The sequence below is a fragment of the Nanorana parkeri genome, unplaced genomic scaffold, assembly GCF_000935625.1.
Source record: "Nanorana parkeri isolate BGI_ZX_2015 unplaced genomic scaffold, ASM93562v1 scaffold48, whole genome shotgun sequence".
Lineage (NCBI taxonomy): Eukaryota > Metazoa > Chordata > Amphibia > Anura > Dicroglossidae > Nanorana > Nanorana parkeri.
Genome location: NW_017306316.1, coordinates 908,637 through 925,768, shown reverse-complemented (window position 1 = coordinate 925,768; position 17,132 = coordinate 908,637). Strand labels below are relative to the sequence as shown.

The following is a 17,132-nucleotide window of genomic DNA, read 5'->3' as shown; positions in this document are numbered from 1 at the left end:
CTGCCCTAGTAAAGGGTTAAATACATCAAGGATCGGGTTCTGCATTGTATGTTAATGCACTTAGTCCAATCTGTCCCTGAAGTGTTCCTAAATAGGCGCATTTCAAGTGGTTCTGAACAATACAAGCTTTCTATAGTATCCTATGTATAACCATTCTCCAAAGAAAAAACTAGGTAAGACATTTTATAAAATGATTTTTAAGCATGGTTAGTGAATGGGAACACACAACAAACATGGAGTGGGTGGTTCTCAAATTTGGCTGCAACAGTATAAATACATAAAAACTCAAATCTACACAACCCCCTACCATAGCAGACTGGGTGTGTATAGTTAATCCTATTGAACAACTTCAAAAAATAGTAATTTGGTAGGAGGACTATACAGACTGCACTATATGACTCGGGACCAATGGAGCCATTTTAGGCCCTTACTATCTCTTACTTTATACCTGAGATAATCCCCCGTCCCCCTTTCTTTATTCTTGTGTTTCCTTTTTTTCTCTTATTTCTTCTCTCTCTAATTAAAATATAGGGACTCATTTAGGTCATGTCAATAGATACATATGTCTATGATAGGTCTTTATTTAAAGCTGTGTATTTGAGTAATTTGGTCTATTAATATACTTGCTATTTGGATTTTTTTTCCCCCCTAACAATGCTCTTATCTGTAAATTGTAAGATCTCTGTTTGCTCATTGCATCTCCTGGCATTTGATATCTCTTGTACTACTGAACACTTGTTGATATGCTCCAACGACAACCCACATACTCCTGGCATACTCATTGCTTTTTGTCAACATATCTACCAATGATTCTTCTCTTTGTTGAAATTAAATAATAAATTATTATACATAAAGACTTTGTGTCCTTTTCTTTGTGTTTTCACATTGTGTTTTGTGTTGTGTACTTTACGTTTTGGAGTTTTTTTAACACAACAGAAAAAAAGTCAAAGAAATTAGCAACCTAAAACATTTAGGGACCTATTTATAAATGTTTTCACGCAAGATTCACAGAACTTTACCCAAGATTAATTTATTGTTCTAATTTGATTCAACATACCGTAAATCAATTTATACACACATTTTGAATTACCGAAGAGAACATGACACCACACCCCTATATTTATAAATACAGCAACAAAATACATTAGGTACAGGGCTTTTAAAGGTGTTGTACCAGGAACAAAATAACCACAATTATTAGTACATTTATCCATTATAAAAACATTATAGGCTACAGACTATCTTCCTGAGGCAGCTTTGGCGAAACGCGTAGAATCATTGCACATTGATGTCTAATTCAAGGATCGAAATCATGATTACAATACATATGCAGTCATTATTTATAGAGAAATTATTGGTTGAAGAATTTATTGAATTGTTTATGTACACAATGTGTATATGTGGTCCAGGGAGGTATTGCGCTTTGATATGGATTTTATGTAAGGAGATGCCATTTGGGATATATATGGACATAAGCAGTATGGCTATATGTTTTAATGTTAATATAATGTTATTATACACTTTTTAATAATAAACTTGTGAAATGCTGATTATAGCGTAATTGTGGTTATTTTATTCCTGGTGCGACACCTTAAAAGCCCCGTACTTAATGTATTTTGCTGTTGTATATTGTAAATCAAACTGACCTTTGAACATCTTAACAATTACTGAAAAGTACCCTCGCCAATTAAATATCTCATTGTGGCTGAGTCACAAATGACATTTGTTACATTTTGGGCAGTGCCTACATGGTATAAAAAGATCAAAATCTAAATCCACTGCGACTTCCGTGAAAAGGTTACAATTACTGTCATCTCAAAACTCTCTGGGTTTTCTGAACTCTTACTAAGTAGTAATGTGATTATGTGAGTGATATGGGTCAGTTGTGTCTCACCCTAATGGGCCATAAGCACCCCATCCCCCAGGTTTTCTTATTAATAAAAACACAAGGTCTTCCTGTTTAAGGTGCTTAGTGCTCGTTCACTTGCTTATATGGAAATGTTGGAAGAATTTAATGAAAAACAAATTATTGTGACATTCTAAAAAAACATTTACAGGCTTGACAGAACCCACCGAAGAGGAAAGTACAAAGTGGAGCAGCAATGACAGCCAATCAGCTACGATCTTTCAGTGTTCTGAAATCTCCAAAATTATAAAATATGACTGACTGCTGGAGGTTATGCCACCTATGATCTCATCACTGCTCTTTGTACGATCTTGCTGAATTATCCTGTTTGTATATTGATATTTGTGGGACATTCACAATGTAAATATTCAGCTTGTGATGGAGGAAGAAGAAAGTTCCCATTTTTACAGAATTTCAGACACAAATAAAAAACATGGTTTATGCTATATAAATCATTAAAGCCAACCTAAAAATATGGCAGAAACTTGTAACATTGTTCTAGAAACTTTACTTGCCCAATGTGAATGTAAACAGTGCTGTGGTCTCCTCTGGTAACACAGAACTATATGCATTGATATTGGGCAACTGAAGTTGTAGAATAATGTTACGAGCTTTTGCCCTGTTTTTAGGTTGCCTTAAATTAGGTTGTAAATATCACTAACTTCTGGTGATATTTAAAAATCAGGGACTACATTCCCAGCAATGATTGCTGGGTGCAGGGTAAACTTGCAAGTGATTGCTGTTCCTTCTCCTGCTCTAGTACTAGTTATAAAAGGTGTGTGTCAAAACTCTGCAGAGAGACCACTGCTTCCACTCAGAGAACAAAGCTCATTCTCTACTAGACATGTACGATTCGGTTCGTTCCGAAATTCGTTTCGGACGAATTTTCGGAAATTCGGATGCATCCGCATTACAGCTAAGACGAATGCAAACTAATCCGAAATTCCCGATTTCCCGAAATTCGTTATTGGACGAATTTCGTTGCAGCAAAACGACATTAGGAAAAAAAATTACAACATTTTCCCTCTACAACATTTCTATGGTTAAAGTACGGAGGCAATAGCATAGTGGTTAGAGGACAGGTTTGCCATTGTCAAGGTCGCAGGTTCTAATCCAGGGCAGGGAGAGTAATGGATAAAGATTTTTTTTCTTTGCTTTTGAATTGGCATTCTCCTAACATTCCTACCAGACCTAAAGGATCTGGTATGAATTGGGGGTGAACCTCAGGCTTTTTTTTTTCATCTTCTGCAGACTGTAAAGAACGCAATTCGTTATTGGACGGGTGCAGCAAAATGACTTTTTTTTTTACAGTCTGCAGAAAATGGAAAAAAAAAAGCGTGAGGTTTCCCCCCAATTCATACCAGACCCTTTAGGTCTGGTAGGAATGTTAGGAGGGACCCCGCCCCTTATAACACAAAAAAAAGTGCGTGGGGTTCCCCCCAAAATCCATACCAGACCCTTGAGGTCTGGTAGGAATTTTAAAGGGGAACCCCAGCCCCCAAAAATGGGGGGAAAAAACCTGGGGTCCCCCCTAACAGTCCTACCAGACCCTTGATCCGAGGACAGGCCCGGCAGGGCAGGAAAGGGGGGGGACGATGGAGCGGCTCCTCCCTCCCTGCGCCTTACCAGGCCACGTGCCCTTGGCAAGGGCCTATAAAAGTCCCGCCGCAGACGACCACCCGAACCCGACGAAAACTTGTCACAAAAAATGACATTCAGTCTGAATGTCAACAGATGGGTGGAGCGAGCTATGATGTCACGGCTCGCTCCGCCCATTTGACATTCTCAGCTGTCAAATGCTACCTATTGCATTCATATATATCAAATGCTTCTATGGTTAAAGTACAGAGGCAATAGTGTATTGGTTAGAGGACAGGTTTGCCATTGTCAAGGTCGCAGGTTAAGGAATAAAGTTGTTTTTTTTTTCTTTGCTTTTGAATTGCCATTCTCCTAACATTCCTACCAGACCTAAAGGGTCTGGTATGAATTGGGGGGGAACCTCAGGCTTTTTTTTTTTTTTTCATGTTCTGCAGACTGTAAAAAAAAAAAAAAAAAATTTCATTTTTTTTTACCCTAATGTAATTTTGCTGCAACGAAATTCGTCCATAAACGAATTTCGTCCGAAACTAATTTAATTTCGGACCCGAAAAACGAAACTAAAAACAATTTTTTTTTGTTTTGTTTCAAAACTAAACTAAACGAATGTTTTGCTGGTGCACATGTCTATTCTCTACAGCATTCTGGCAGGGGGCAGGCTTTTCTACAGAGGCTGTGGCTGCTTTCTAAAGAAAATGAACTGTAAGGGGGCTGGTTCACATCACTGTTGTTCAGTAACAATAGCATTGTGGTGAGGTGTGCTATAATCTTTGGTGTAATGCAATGCTTTTCTTTCTAAAAAGCACCTCAACATAGCCTTTGCATCACGCTAACATGCAAACACTACCTAAAATACTACATGCATGATTTTTGGTCTTTTCTGGTGTGTTAGGCAACCCATTCAAATGAATGGCCTGCCTTTTCGACATGCATGTTAACATGCAATAATGTGTGTATGTTTAACCCACTGCAGTAGACCAGGTGTAACACAATAGCAAGGAGTTGTATTTACCTGTTGTGGATCACAACTGTGGAAGAGGAAGCTTCAGCTGTCTGTTGCTGAGACTATACGCAAGTTGGGCTTTCAGTAGTCCATTCAGGATCGTGGATGAAGCTTTACAATGGTACTGGTGCTATAGACCTAATGCATGCTCCATTTAGTAGAGATGTGCATTCAGAATATCTGTAATCACGTCATACAGCTTATTTAACTCACAAGGCAAGTTGAAGTCCTGCACTGACATACGGGTAGTATTACTCATACCCCCAAACAATGCGTTTACAAATTAGATTGTGTGTAAAGTCTAGATCAACCTGTATTACATCATACAAGTAACAAAGTTCTTCCTAGGGATCTTGTTTTCCAATAAGCAGAGGAAGAGTTAGTTAGACCTTCTGCAGGGAACCCACACACCAAGAACACATGTAACAAGCATAACGTAGTATACCCGCGTGTGAATACAATCCAGTAATAAGTTTGTACTTGCAGTTAGCAGTGGCGGATGAGAGCAGTAGTCCCAGTAGTCAATAGGTTAATTCCTACTACATGCAATCCTGGATGGAGAGGGATGGAGGTTACACTCAGCCATATAGAAGAGTCCTTGGAAGCCAGAGGGTAGACCGGGTTAATCAGAAGCATCAGAATGCCTTAAAGCAGGGGTGCCCATTAGGTAGATCGTGATCTACCAGTAGCTCTCAAAGCTGATGCTGGTAGATCACGAAGGGTGTGAATAGTGGCCCCTTTATTCCATTTTGGTATATTTATTTAGCTATGCACACATGATTACCTATTAGCCTGAGTCTGCTGAGCCAAGCTCCCTGACACCTTTCTGGTAGATTCTGGTGGTTGAAGTGCTATGTATTACATCAAAGAATATTAGTTTACACAGCCTGTTGCACTACACTGCAAAGTACAGCAAGGTGAGCCAGGAGAGAGAGCGGGAGAGACAGACAGGAGAGAGAGCAAGGAGAGACAGCCAGGAAAGAGAGGAGAAACAGCCAGGGGAGAGAGCAAGGAGAGACAGGCAAGAGAGGGAAGAGAGACAGCCAAGAGAGAAAACAAGGAATGACAGCAAGAAGAGACAGCCAGGAGAGAGAGCAAGGAGAGACAGCCAGGAGAGAGCAAGGGAGGTTTTTTTTGTTGGTAGATCTCATGTAGCTTGTTATTTGAAAAGTAGATTGTAACACCAAAATTGTGGGCACCCCTGTCTTAAAGTAGCATTAAACTCTCAAACATTTTTCCCATAATAAATCTAAATTAAACAAATATATTGTATATTGCCCAGCAAACTATTTCTTTAAAATTTTGCCCAAGCAATTACAGCCATCACCTTTCAGAACAACTAGTTCCTTTTCTCTCAGCTCTGCATTCCTGAACTTCCTATTCAGTAGATCACAAAGGACAGAGCAGTCTGCAGCAACGTTCCATGTACTAGCTTAGAGAAGAGAGAGGATAAAAGGAAGAAGAGGGGGAGCAGGGGAATGGCTGGTCTTGCTGTGCCTGTGTGTTTGTGAAGACACACACAGCTTACTAGCACATACAGAGGTGGCTCCAAAGGACCCTGCAAGGGACCCTAAAACAGGATATCAAGGCTCAGGGGACCAGCTGATTTTACACTAAATTAAACTTTTGCACATCAAGGAGCACCATCCATTGTAAGAGATTTATTCAGCATTTGAAATGGCTTCAAAACCTTTTAACTTTAAGATCACTTTAGGAAATGCACATTAACGTGCAAAAAAGTGTGTTTAAAACACACCACACCACAAACATAATGCCCACAAAAGGCAGGCGTAGAGCAAAGGACTAGTCATGAGAATAGATTATGGTATCAATGCAGCTGATCTTTTCTTATTACTAACATTCCCGTGCCTTGTTCTGCATTGTGTGAAGGTGGTCATCTTGGTAGAGGCAAGGCTTTGCTTCCCAATGTCCGAGTCTCCAGCAAGGAGAACAGTGAGCAGCAAATTAGTGATCACGCTAAATAGTGTGGATAGAGGAATCTCCCCTGCTAGGCCATTTTATTTACACAGCCAGCACCCATGGCTGTCTGAATGCAGCTGTTTCCAGCCGGCTCCTTGGATTTTTCAATCTTCTTTTGTGGAGCTGGTTGGCCACCCATGATACCGATTCCAGCCAACTCAGCAGGAATCGGCCGAATTTAAAACTGTGTATAGCAACCTTAATTTATGAGGGTGATACTGCTACAGATAGTGGTCTGAATAGGTACAGTGGTGCCTCCCCTAACAGTAAATACCCTTCAACATTAGCTGATTGCAGAGAGGGGTTCAGACTTGACACAGCCTTTAGCTCTCCCATGAAAGATAAGTCGCAGACATTCGAACAGCAGCAATAGGAACTGAAAATGTACACATTCACATGGCACAACTTTTGGAAAGAAAGCACAAGTGCATTTATAAAGGTCACTCAAAGCGCAACAGCGCTCATAAACATCCCCCATAGTATTTTATGTTCTTAATGTTTAGTGTAAAGGGAATGTATTGTGGTTTTGTACATACAATATGTTTATAGCCAGGGAAATACTACATATTAAATAGTTTTTTCTTTTAGTCAATATTATATATTGTTCATTCTTCTTATGTAGTAGTATGTGGTGCTATAGTCTCTTCTGTATATACGTTAAGTTGGTTTTGAAAAGTATATTTGTGAGCACAGATATGCTGTAGCTAGCAACGAGTCTCTCTGGTACGAGAGCATGGAGGCAACATAACACTTGTATGGCATCAAATTTGTACTTTGTGTTGGAAATACCAACATCAGTGTCTACAGTGCATTAGAAAAATGTTAAAAGGTGTGTACCAATCATAATTTTTAAAAGGTTCATGTATTTGGTGTCAGGCCCCCTAATCTTTCATGAAGAGGTCTGAAAACTAAAGAGGTCTTGTGTGCAAGAGAATGCAAGGTATTGAACAAATACCATGGCGCATGAGGTAATAGGCTCTTTTTTGATGCTTTCCAGGCTATCCCTTTCCTGTTTACAGAGTTCAATAGTCAAAGCCAAATTTTACACATAGAAGTAAATGAATTAGACAAGTTATCATACAACTTAGTCAAGAGTGTCAGTGAGATTGGTTCAGCCTCTCTTCCTCTGTGCTGTCTTTTTAGATAACTCACACCGCTTTGGGAACCCTTTGAATGGATTAAAGGAAACTATAAGAGCACATTCAAACTGTAGCATTGCACTAAGCACACGTAACTGTGCATTTAGCGCGTGCTATCGCACAGCGCACGGTACTCTAAGCTAGGTGCATTGCACTGCTATTAATTTGAATGGCACCCCAATGCACCTCCCAGTAGAAGGGTGAAAACACAAAGCAATGCACCTAGTTACGGTACCTCACACAGCACAGTAACTGGGCTTTAGCAGAAAGTATATTCTGCAAGTTGAAGTCTTGGTCCTGGTAAAAGCTGGGGGCTGAGTGAAGGTCACATTCATGTTACTGTATTAAAGGGACAAACATGATTGGAGAGATTATTTTTTAATGTGATAGCAATGTTCAACAAAACAAATAATCACAGGTAGAAAATTACATCTGTTTTTATTTATAATCATCATACATTGTAAAATAAACTGACCAGAAACTATCTTCTGATTGAATGAATTAAAACATTATACATAATAACTTAAAGTGGTATTGAACTCTTTTGAATTAACTTTTTGAAGATCCAACAAATATATATTGCCCTGCAAATTATGTATTTACCTTTTTCCTGAGCACTTGAGAGTCATTGAAGGGAATTTATCAAACCTGGAGCAGACAAAATCTGGAGCAGCTGTGCATGGCAACCAATCAGCTTCTTTCATTTTCAAATCTTAACTGAACAAACTGAAGAGAGAAGCTGATTGGTTGCCATGCACATCTGCTCCAGAGTTTGTCTGCTCCAGGTTTGATAAATTCCCCCTATTATGTTTCCAAATAGCTGGCTCCAACTCTCTCAGATCGGCTTCCTTGAACACCCTGTCCAGTACAAGATTTCAAGAGAGAGCAGTCTACAGCAGCTGTCCATCTGGAGAAGGGAAAAAGGTAGAAAGAAGGAGCGGGGGATTGTCGTAACTTGCTGCACCTGTGCATTTGTGGAGACATCACACACAAGGGTGGCTCTATAGGACCCTGCAAGGGAAAGGAGCCACCCTAAACCAGAATATCAGGGCTAGCGCTCAGCTGATTCTGCAGGAAACAAACTTTTAAGCATCAAGTATCAGCATCCATTGTAAGTGATTTAATTAGCTTTTGAAATAGCTGAAAACATTTTGACTTTAATATCATTTAAAATTGATAAAGAATAAATAGACACACTAATGATAATCTTCTTTAAACTGATTTTCCCTGGAAAGCAAGGGCTATCTCTAGCAGCATCTGTCCCAGTTTTTCCTGAACACCACCAGCCATGAACTCTGCTGATAATTCTCTGAAAGTGCTGCAAACTCTGCGCTGTTTGATGTGCTGTCTGTATATAGCATGCTTCCAACTATACCGCGCCTCTCCGTATAAGACCACCAAAGATCTCCTTGGTAAACATATAGCGACTTCCACTTCCGTACAAGGAACTAGGGCAGTCTGTGTTTCACTATATGCTGTAGAGTCCTGAAGGACACACTGTGCATTATTCAGATGACTGCTGTAATTAACATTCAGATCAAGGATTCCATTTGGTTCACTACTTAGATTTCCAGAAGATAAGAGCTGCAATGTATCTGTGGAAGAACTCGTCATAGTAAGCACTGTATCTGAAAGAAGATTCAGACTAACGAGTCTCTCACCCCATAGCCAAGAGTCATCATAGTGAGGATCAATGGCAGATCCTCTGTCAGAGTTATAATCCAGATTACACTGCTCAACAGGCAGAAACCCTTCTAGCACAGTGTGCGTCTTCATGCGTTCCCACAGGACTTTGCTGAAGTTAGGAAGACCAGTGAAACTGTCAACTTTTATCTTCTGTTTCTTAAAGTTCACCTTTGGACCAAAATCCTGCATAACGATAATTAATGGGTAATTAATACAATGCAGATAAAATCTTTCATATTTATCAAAGAACTCCAGTTAAAAAAACAAGCAGGGCATTAAAAAAAAATAGAAGCTTCAGAAGTCACTAAACGCAACTGATTGGCTGCAGTGAAAGAGACACCGACTGACATTTAGTGTGGTGTCTGACATCATAAAAATAAAACAAAAAAAACTTTGCTCTCCCCTGACCACTACATCATGCTGACTGACAGCTTACACAGACCAGTAAAGGGGACCCTACTTTTAATTAATGGGATTAAAGATTTTATTTGAGGTTCAATTTTGATCAGCTATGACATGCAGATGAGGGGTGGCCACTCACAGGAACAAAAAAAACTCAAATCCCTGTATGCTATAAAGCCATCGAAGGTACACGGTTAGCTCCCAATATTTTAATAAAGTAAAAACATGTGCTTGTTAAAAAAAAAAAAAATGTTGTAAAGGGGGAGGTAGGTAACACTTCTGTTAAATGTTTGTCCTTATGAGACCTCATGTTATGCGTTCTTGTTCCTGTTACACTTCTGAAACCAGTACAAGAAATGTGGTATTGGTTGTCACCAGGACAGGAAGACAGACCACAATTAAAACACTGTCAAAGGTTCTGGGAAGCTATACTAAAAAATGTTTTGTTTTTTTATTTGTCCCTGTTGGAAAGATTTCCCATGACTTCCTACACTGATAGGATAGGGGAGCATGGGGAGTTCTCCCCAAAATATAAACCTAACAAAGACTCTAACCCCTGGCTACTATATCCAAAATAAAAATCACAAATGTTGGCTGGAAATAGGCTTTAACCCCTTCATGACTGAGCTTATTTTCCGTTTCTGTTCATAAATGACTGACTTAATTTGAATAAAATATAAAAAAAATTAGGAAAAAAAAACACTTTTTTTCACAAGTTTTGATGACTGCTTGAAAAAATAACTTTTTTTTTACATTTTTGGCTATTATTAGGCTGCTCCAAACTTAGGAACAGCTAATAATAACCTTAGAGACTGATCCTGACAGCATGTCAGATTCAGATCTCACTAAAAGGTCTTTGATCGGCCCAGACGATCAGAAGTCCGATACATTTCACTCAAAGAGATACATTGTATCTCTTTGGTGAAATGTATCATAAACATTGGGCTATCAGCTGTCAAAATGAATAGCAGATAAGTGACTCACTCTGCTACCTATTTTCAGCTGTCAAATACAGGATCGCTATGGTCCCGTATTTGCATGTAACGGCTTCATTCTTTCATTAGTGAAAGAAAAAAGCTTTTACAAAAGCTTAACTATTTCATTAATGAATGCCTCAATACTGAGGCATTCATTAATGACTGGTAACTGCTGAGAATAAGCTGTTACCAGCATTACAAAGCCTGATATAACTCGTCACGTACAGTGTACGTGGCCAGTCATATAGGCACTTCGTGATGGGACGTACAGTGTACATCTCCCGTCACAAAAGGGTTAAAGGAAACCTCTCCCTTAGATAGAAAACAGAGGCTGTAATTGCCAATTTTTGTGTAAATTCCAGCTACCAGTTGTCAAAATGACCCTCTTGCTTGAACACTTTGATTCACTAAAACAGAGCAATTCTGACTATCCAGGTCATTCAGACCAGTGGAATAATTAAAACCAGAAGATCAGCATACCAGCCACACAACTAGTATGTAAAAGGAGATCAGCAATGGCAGCCCCCAAATTGATCTCAATAAAATGTTATTTGAAACCCAAAAAATTTGGAAACATCTGCAGATGCCAGTGCCAATTCTCATTAACCGTTTTTAATCACTGCCCCAGGACATTCCAAAGGGCCCCTCAAACTTTATAGGCAAAACATAACTTCCTGATGATGGAAATATAGGCACGCTCCCACTCTCCAGGTCTGGGAATTGACAAATAAGATTCATGAGTGCACATATGCTGTGACTTTGGGAAAACAGTTTGAGGTTCTTGGAGTACTATGGAGAGCTTGAGTGAAGAGCTTAGCATAAACCTGCCGTGTCTTAAGCTTATTGTTTAATTAACCATATTCTGTGGGAAATACATGTGCCTACACATTTTATTAGCTGGTGGAGTTCCCCAGAAGCATGCAAAACAAAGAATATGCTATTATATATCTCAACATAGGTTCATGTCAGACTAGTGACCCTGTCCCAAGAAGGAACAGGATTGATAAACAGAACACGTGCCTGCTTCTACAGTGTAACTCCATTGCTGGCTAAAATGCTGCCCAAATCTCAATTGCCATTGATTGATCAGAAACAGAACGGCCTCTTATTATTCCGGCCTGCAATGTGAACGATGCTTAAGAAACAGGTTAGTGATTTATTTGCCGGCCTGCAATGTGAACGATGCTTAAGAAACAGGTTAGTGATTTCTTTGCCTACCGAGAGAACCTGTTGTTGGCGAGTTGCCAACAGCAACAGAACAGTTAGTGTGACATGGCACTTAGGTGAAAAAAAACTAAACTTCTGCCGCCTACTTCAACTTTATATTGGGTCCCTTAAAGCAACAATTCTCAACCATGGTTCTATGAAATCCTAGGGTTCCTCTAGACATTGCTAGGTATATCTTGAGCAGCAGTGGATTGATATCCTGCTTAGTGCCTGTACAGCTATGGCACCAATGCTACCTTGCAGATGCAGCAGCTTGGGGCAATCAAGTTTTTCCTTTGATTTCCCAGGTAAGTAACCACTGACACCAATAAGCATATTAGCTGCCTGTAAGGAGGGCATTCTTATGAATGGCCCCAAGTGCAAGGGGGCAATACACCGAGTACCAATGTAAGCATTCTTCCCAGGGACCACCTACAGCATGTAACAGGGCATTCTTATCACTGACTGCTAGTAAGGGGGGCTCCACTCCAGTTTTTTACTGGCCACCAGTATAAGGGGGCCCCGCTCCCATTTATTCTGACTACCAGTGTGAGTGGGCCCATTCTAAAATAGTTAAGAAAGGCTGCCTTGGAGTGCAGATGGATTCAATGAGCAATAGTTACATTTGGGATTGAAGCTCAACTTTCTCCACAGATGTCAAAATAGAGCAACCTGGGAATTGAGGCACTTAAGCACATATCTAATGATACGTTCAAGCATCTTTATTTAGTACCTTTTAATTACTGAAGATTCAAAACACATTAGATTTACTTTAAAGTAGGGCTTGTAATGATTAAAAATTTCCTGTTCGATTAATCGAATTTTTTAAAAATCTAAAAAAAAAAAAAAACGATCGCAGGGAAAGGTTTAATCTGCTCGATTGAGCAGATTAAACCTTTCAGGTAAAAAGTGTTTCTCTCCCGGCCGGGATGTGTACTCACCGGCCAAAGCAGCTTCATCGGGTAACAAAGGGAAGGGGGAGGAGTTCAGTGACGTCACGGACATAGACATCACCGGACTCCTCCCCCTTCCCTTCATAGCCGACAGCCACTTGGGGAAGGGGGAGGAGTCCGGTGACGTCGATGTCCGTGACGTCACCGAATCTCCGACGGAAGACCCGGAAGACGGCGGAGAGGTGAGTACGGAGCAAAAGAACTTTGATCGATCAAAATAATTTTGATCGATCAAAAAAATTAACGATTAATCGAGGGATTAATCGTTAATTTCCGCAGCCCTACTTTAAAGTGACCCCATCAAAGTTAAACCAGCAGCTGCTAAAAGAAGAGTTATACTTGCCGCTCTGGTAGGTGGCATGTGAAAATGTTGCTCTATAAGGCCAGGTTCACTCTTGCGCGATCCGTGACTGTGCGGTCACTGAGTAGCAAACCACCGCTGATCACGCTATTGGTGCCATTCTTTTCTTAAGGCACCCCAGTTGCGCTAAAAAAGCCACGCGTCGTAAAAAAAAAAAAAAAAAAAAAAAAAAAAGGTACATGTACCCTTTTTTTTTAGCAACTGCAGCATGGATGTATCCCTATTGAAAGCAATGGGGCAGCGCAGGAAGTGCTGTGTGCACCCGCACACGATTGTGCGGTCCCGGGACGTGCATCCCGGATTGCCCAGGTCTGCACCAGCCCTAAAAGAGTTCCAGACACCGCTGCTATCTTAAAGAAGTCTCAGCTCGTATTATTTTTCACAGCTTAATCACTGAACTCCCACGGGGCTTGTTGCTTTTTATCCCATGCTTCTGGGTTGAAAGAGTAAGTGAGAAACAGACTGACAGTTCATTCTTCCTCATTCCACACCACAATCTGCAAAGGAGAAGACCACTTGATTGACAGTTCTTATAACACCGTCTCTAAACGTTCCCAACACAATACCAGGCTCCCCTTCCACTTCTAATGCCTGTGCCAATTCCTGCATGCCCACTCTCTCTGCATTCTTGTGACTATGCTTGTGTCTTGAAAGTGCAGAGACAGTGAGAGAAGAGTGGTCAATCAAGAGATTGTCTCCCCTGAAGAACATGGACGGGAATGAAGAGGAGTAAACTGTCAAAGTCTGTATCTCAGTTTCTGCTTATAAACAGCAGTATTAACGTACTTGTTTTCTGCGTCCAGACTGTGAGAGTCTCCACTCCTCCTGGTCCATAGTGTGCACCATTTCTTTTTCCTCATCTTCTGTTACAAAATCTTCTATCAAACACACTCCTGGGTATGGGAACCACCAGCCAGCTGTATCAGAGTTTTTCACTCCCTGAGCTCTGCCTTTTGTTGGGATGTAGATAAATGCCTTTGTCTGCAAAATAATATAAAAAAGAAACATTTTATTTCAGACCTACATGGGACAGATTTGAAGGCTGAAGTGTAATGCCCACATATAATACTGTCCCTTGTCCCCCCCGATCAACATGCAAATAGATTACATTTTGTTTTCAGATAATTTCTCTTTTGAGACCCAGTGATGTCATCACCTCTTCTGCCTGCTGCTCTTTGCTCCAAGTTTGTTGGGAGGGTAAACCTCCTGTAAACAGGAGCACCCTGCCTCTGATCTTTTTTTGAAGGAACACCTCCTCCATGCTGGCCATTGGGTGCAGCAGACTTTAGCCGTGCAATCTTCTGCTTAGTTGCTTAAAGCAGAACTCCAGGAAGTACTTTTTTTTTTTGCAAACGTACAGTGCTTTAGCTTGGCTCAATATAATTAGCTGTATCTGAAGGCTGCTGGGGATGCTAAAAAATGCTGTAGTTGTCCACACTACATACAATGACAACTGTGCTCTTCCAGGTGCTGCTGCAGCGACTTTTCCTCCGCACACAGGGAGTCACTTATGCCAAGGCTATGCTACAAGGCATTCTCTGAATGACAGCAGTGCCAAGCACTCTACTCCCTGTGCAGAGGGGAACCCACTGGAGTCACACCCAGAATATCACAGTTGTCACTGTATGTAGCTGTATGTGGCCCTCGCTACAAGTGTTAAAAAAAATGTAAGTCTGGAGTTCAGCTTTAAAGTGGACCTTTACCCATCTCTTTAAAATAACAATAAAAGGTACCTTAAAAAATGTTTAGTAACAGCAATCTACAAACACATACTGCACGATAATTGCCGGCTTTGTATTCTCTCCCAGTCTTCTGACAGTGGCCATGCTTACTAAGGGCAGATTACTAGCTCTACTTTTACTTCCTGGATTTCTGGCACATGTGACCATGCACATCATTTCAGGAGAGGAAAATGCCTTTCCCTAAGATCTTGTGAGATTACAAATGAGATTTCCCAGCAATGATCTGCTGATGAAGAGGCAACCCCTGTGTGCAGTGCTTTGCCAAACTGAGGTCATTTTGCCCTTTCAAAGCAGGAAGTGAATGCTCTGCAAGTGTAAGTATTTCATAAAGAACAGCATTTTTTCACCTGACATGTGTGTGTTATTATTAATCATCATACATAGAGGGATGCAATGGTAGAATTTGATTTTTGAGTCTAAAGGAAAATGAATACTCTATAAGTATACAGAAGCTGGACATGAGGGTGACCAGGATCATGCCATGAAAACCCCAGTGCTGGCCCACAGCTTTGATCAATATTACGGATAATCATCTATGCCCATGTACACCAGCCTTAGCTGTCTCAGCTCAGACATTACCAAATCTGAACGCTAGAGGACGCTCTATGTAACCTAAATGTCTGCATCTATGGGCTTCGGCGGCGATCTTTGTGAGGCCCTCACGCTGCCTGCCATGATTCAAGACATGGCAGAGATGAGCGAGCGCCCTCTAGTGTTAACCTACAGCACTGTCCTCGAGCAAAATAAGCGTTTCCCAGCGCCCTAATGCAGCTTCTGGCAACTGCTAATCCCCTTCTAACCCCAATTACGGGCTCATATATACAGAATAGCCACGGTTTCTTATTATCCGAGAAACCTAATAGCCGCATGAAGGGCAATGTCATGACATTGGTCAATACCTTGGGTGGCTCCTCGGTCAGCTGCCGTTTGGCCGACTCACACAACAGGCAGGTTCGGATCCCTTTACACCCACAGTCTGCAATTCTCCCACCACCAGCCATGTGTAGTGATACAGCACGGCGACACTTCCGGGAGATATGCACTTCCCGGAAGTGACGACAGTCCGGCGGGAGCTGCGATGTTGATTCTGAAAGTGAAGTTGTCTGGTAGTAGAGGGGCGGCTGAACATTGTACTGAGCACACGGATCACAGCGGAGCCGGGTGAGTATGTTCACCTCCATAGAACAATCACTACAATTACTACATCATTCTGCTGAATCACATTTACTAGATGAAATGATAAGACATGATACAAAGCAGGAATATATAATTATGTATGGTTGTAGTTCCGCATGCTGTTATGTAGCCCACATAGGGAGAACATATATGATCTGCCAACATGTTTTATACATAATCAGCCCCTTTGTGTTCTGCCTTCTAGTGATCATCGATCTTTATATGTGTCAATGATTTACAAGTCCCCCATACACAGGAGATGATGAATGTGTGTCTTCATTATTAGTGATGATTTCTGGCCTCAGCTCCTAATGTGATGTGACTATCATTGTTGTTATTGATCTGTTATAGCTGATCGTCTCTTTGGTAGCCTTTTCCAAATTTTTACTGTCGCCATTATTTAAAGTCCTGGTTGTTATCTGGTGGTAGGTGTCCCCAGGGGGTACTAATCCTGGCCTCAGGGGGGTCTTATAGTAAGTTTACAGTATGAGAAAATGCATCATTCTGTATAAACCAGATCTCAGTTACAAGTCCTGATGGAAAGAACGATAGTTTGGAATGGAAGACATAATAGAGGGTATTTATCAAAACTGGAGCAGTTGCCGGTCACCTTCTATCTTCCATTTTCAACGCTTTAATTGGACAATCGGACAAGAGACGCTGATTGGTTGCCATGGGCAACTGCTCCAGATTCTGTCTGCTCCAGTTTTTATGAATTCCCCCAATCTATTGTACTAGTAATTATACACTTACCAAGGGGTACTTGATAAGATATTACATGACCCATACCAGAGGCATCTGTGGGGAGGACATCCTTTAATAACATTGGGAATCACTGGTATAAATTAACTGGAAATTAAAAGGAAAGTTTAGATTTGGAATCATTTTGTTTTTTTCTAGCAAAACTTCATTTTTATACTTGCGCAATATGAATGTATATATTCTAAAAAATAGCTGTATGATAGAATGGTAAATACGCGTGTGTGTGTGTATATAGATGGACAG

General features: G+C 40.7%; 1 protein-coding gene across 1 annotated transcript; it reads right to left on the bottom strand.

Moving 5' to 3' along the window:
* Positions 1-8,806: 8,806 nt before the first annotated feature.
* Positions 8,807-16,086, bottom strand: ALKBH4 (alkB homolog 4, lysine demethylase). The gene is made up of 4 exons (XM_018573751.1): positions 15,851-16,086; positions 13,996-14,190; positions 9,232-9,493; positions 8,807-9,072 (listed from the first exon to the last, which is right to left on the bottom strand). The coding sequence occupies exons 1-4, from the start codon at positions 15,950-15,952 to the stop codon at positions 8,837-8,839; spliced, it is 795 nt and encodes a 264-aa protein (XP_018429253.1). The 5' UTR covers positions 15,953-16,086; the 3' UTR covers positions 8,807-8,836.
* Between the last annotated feature and the right edge of the window lie 1,046 nt (positions 16,087-17,132).

Coding starts and splice junctions, on each gene's coding strand:
- ALKBH4 (XM_018573751.1), bottom strand. CDS start 15,952: ATGGCTGGTGGTGGGAGAATTGCAGACTGTGGGTGTAAAGGGATCCGA. Junction 14,191..15,850: donor TGACCGAGGAGCCACCCAAG/GTATTGACCAAT, acceptor ATTATTTTGCAG/ACAAAGGCATTTATCTACAT. Junction 9,073..9,231: donor TACAGTGCTTACTATGACGA/GTTCTTCCACAG, acceptor AGACTGCCCTAG/TTCCTTGTACGGAAGTGGAA.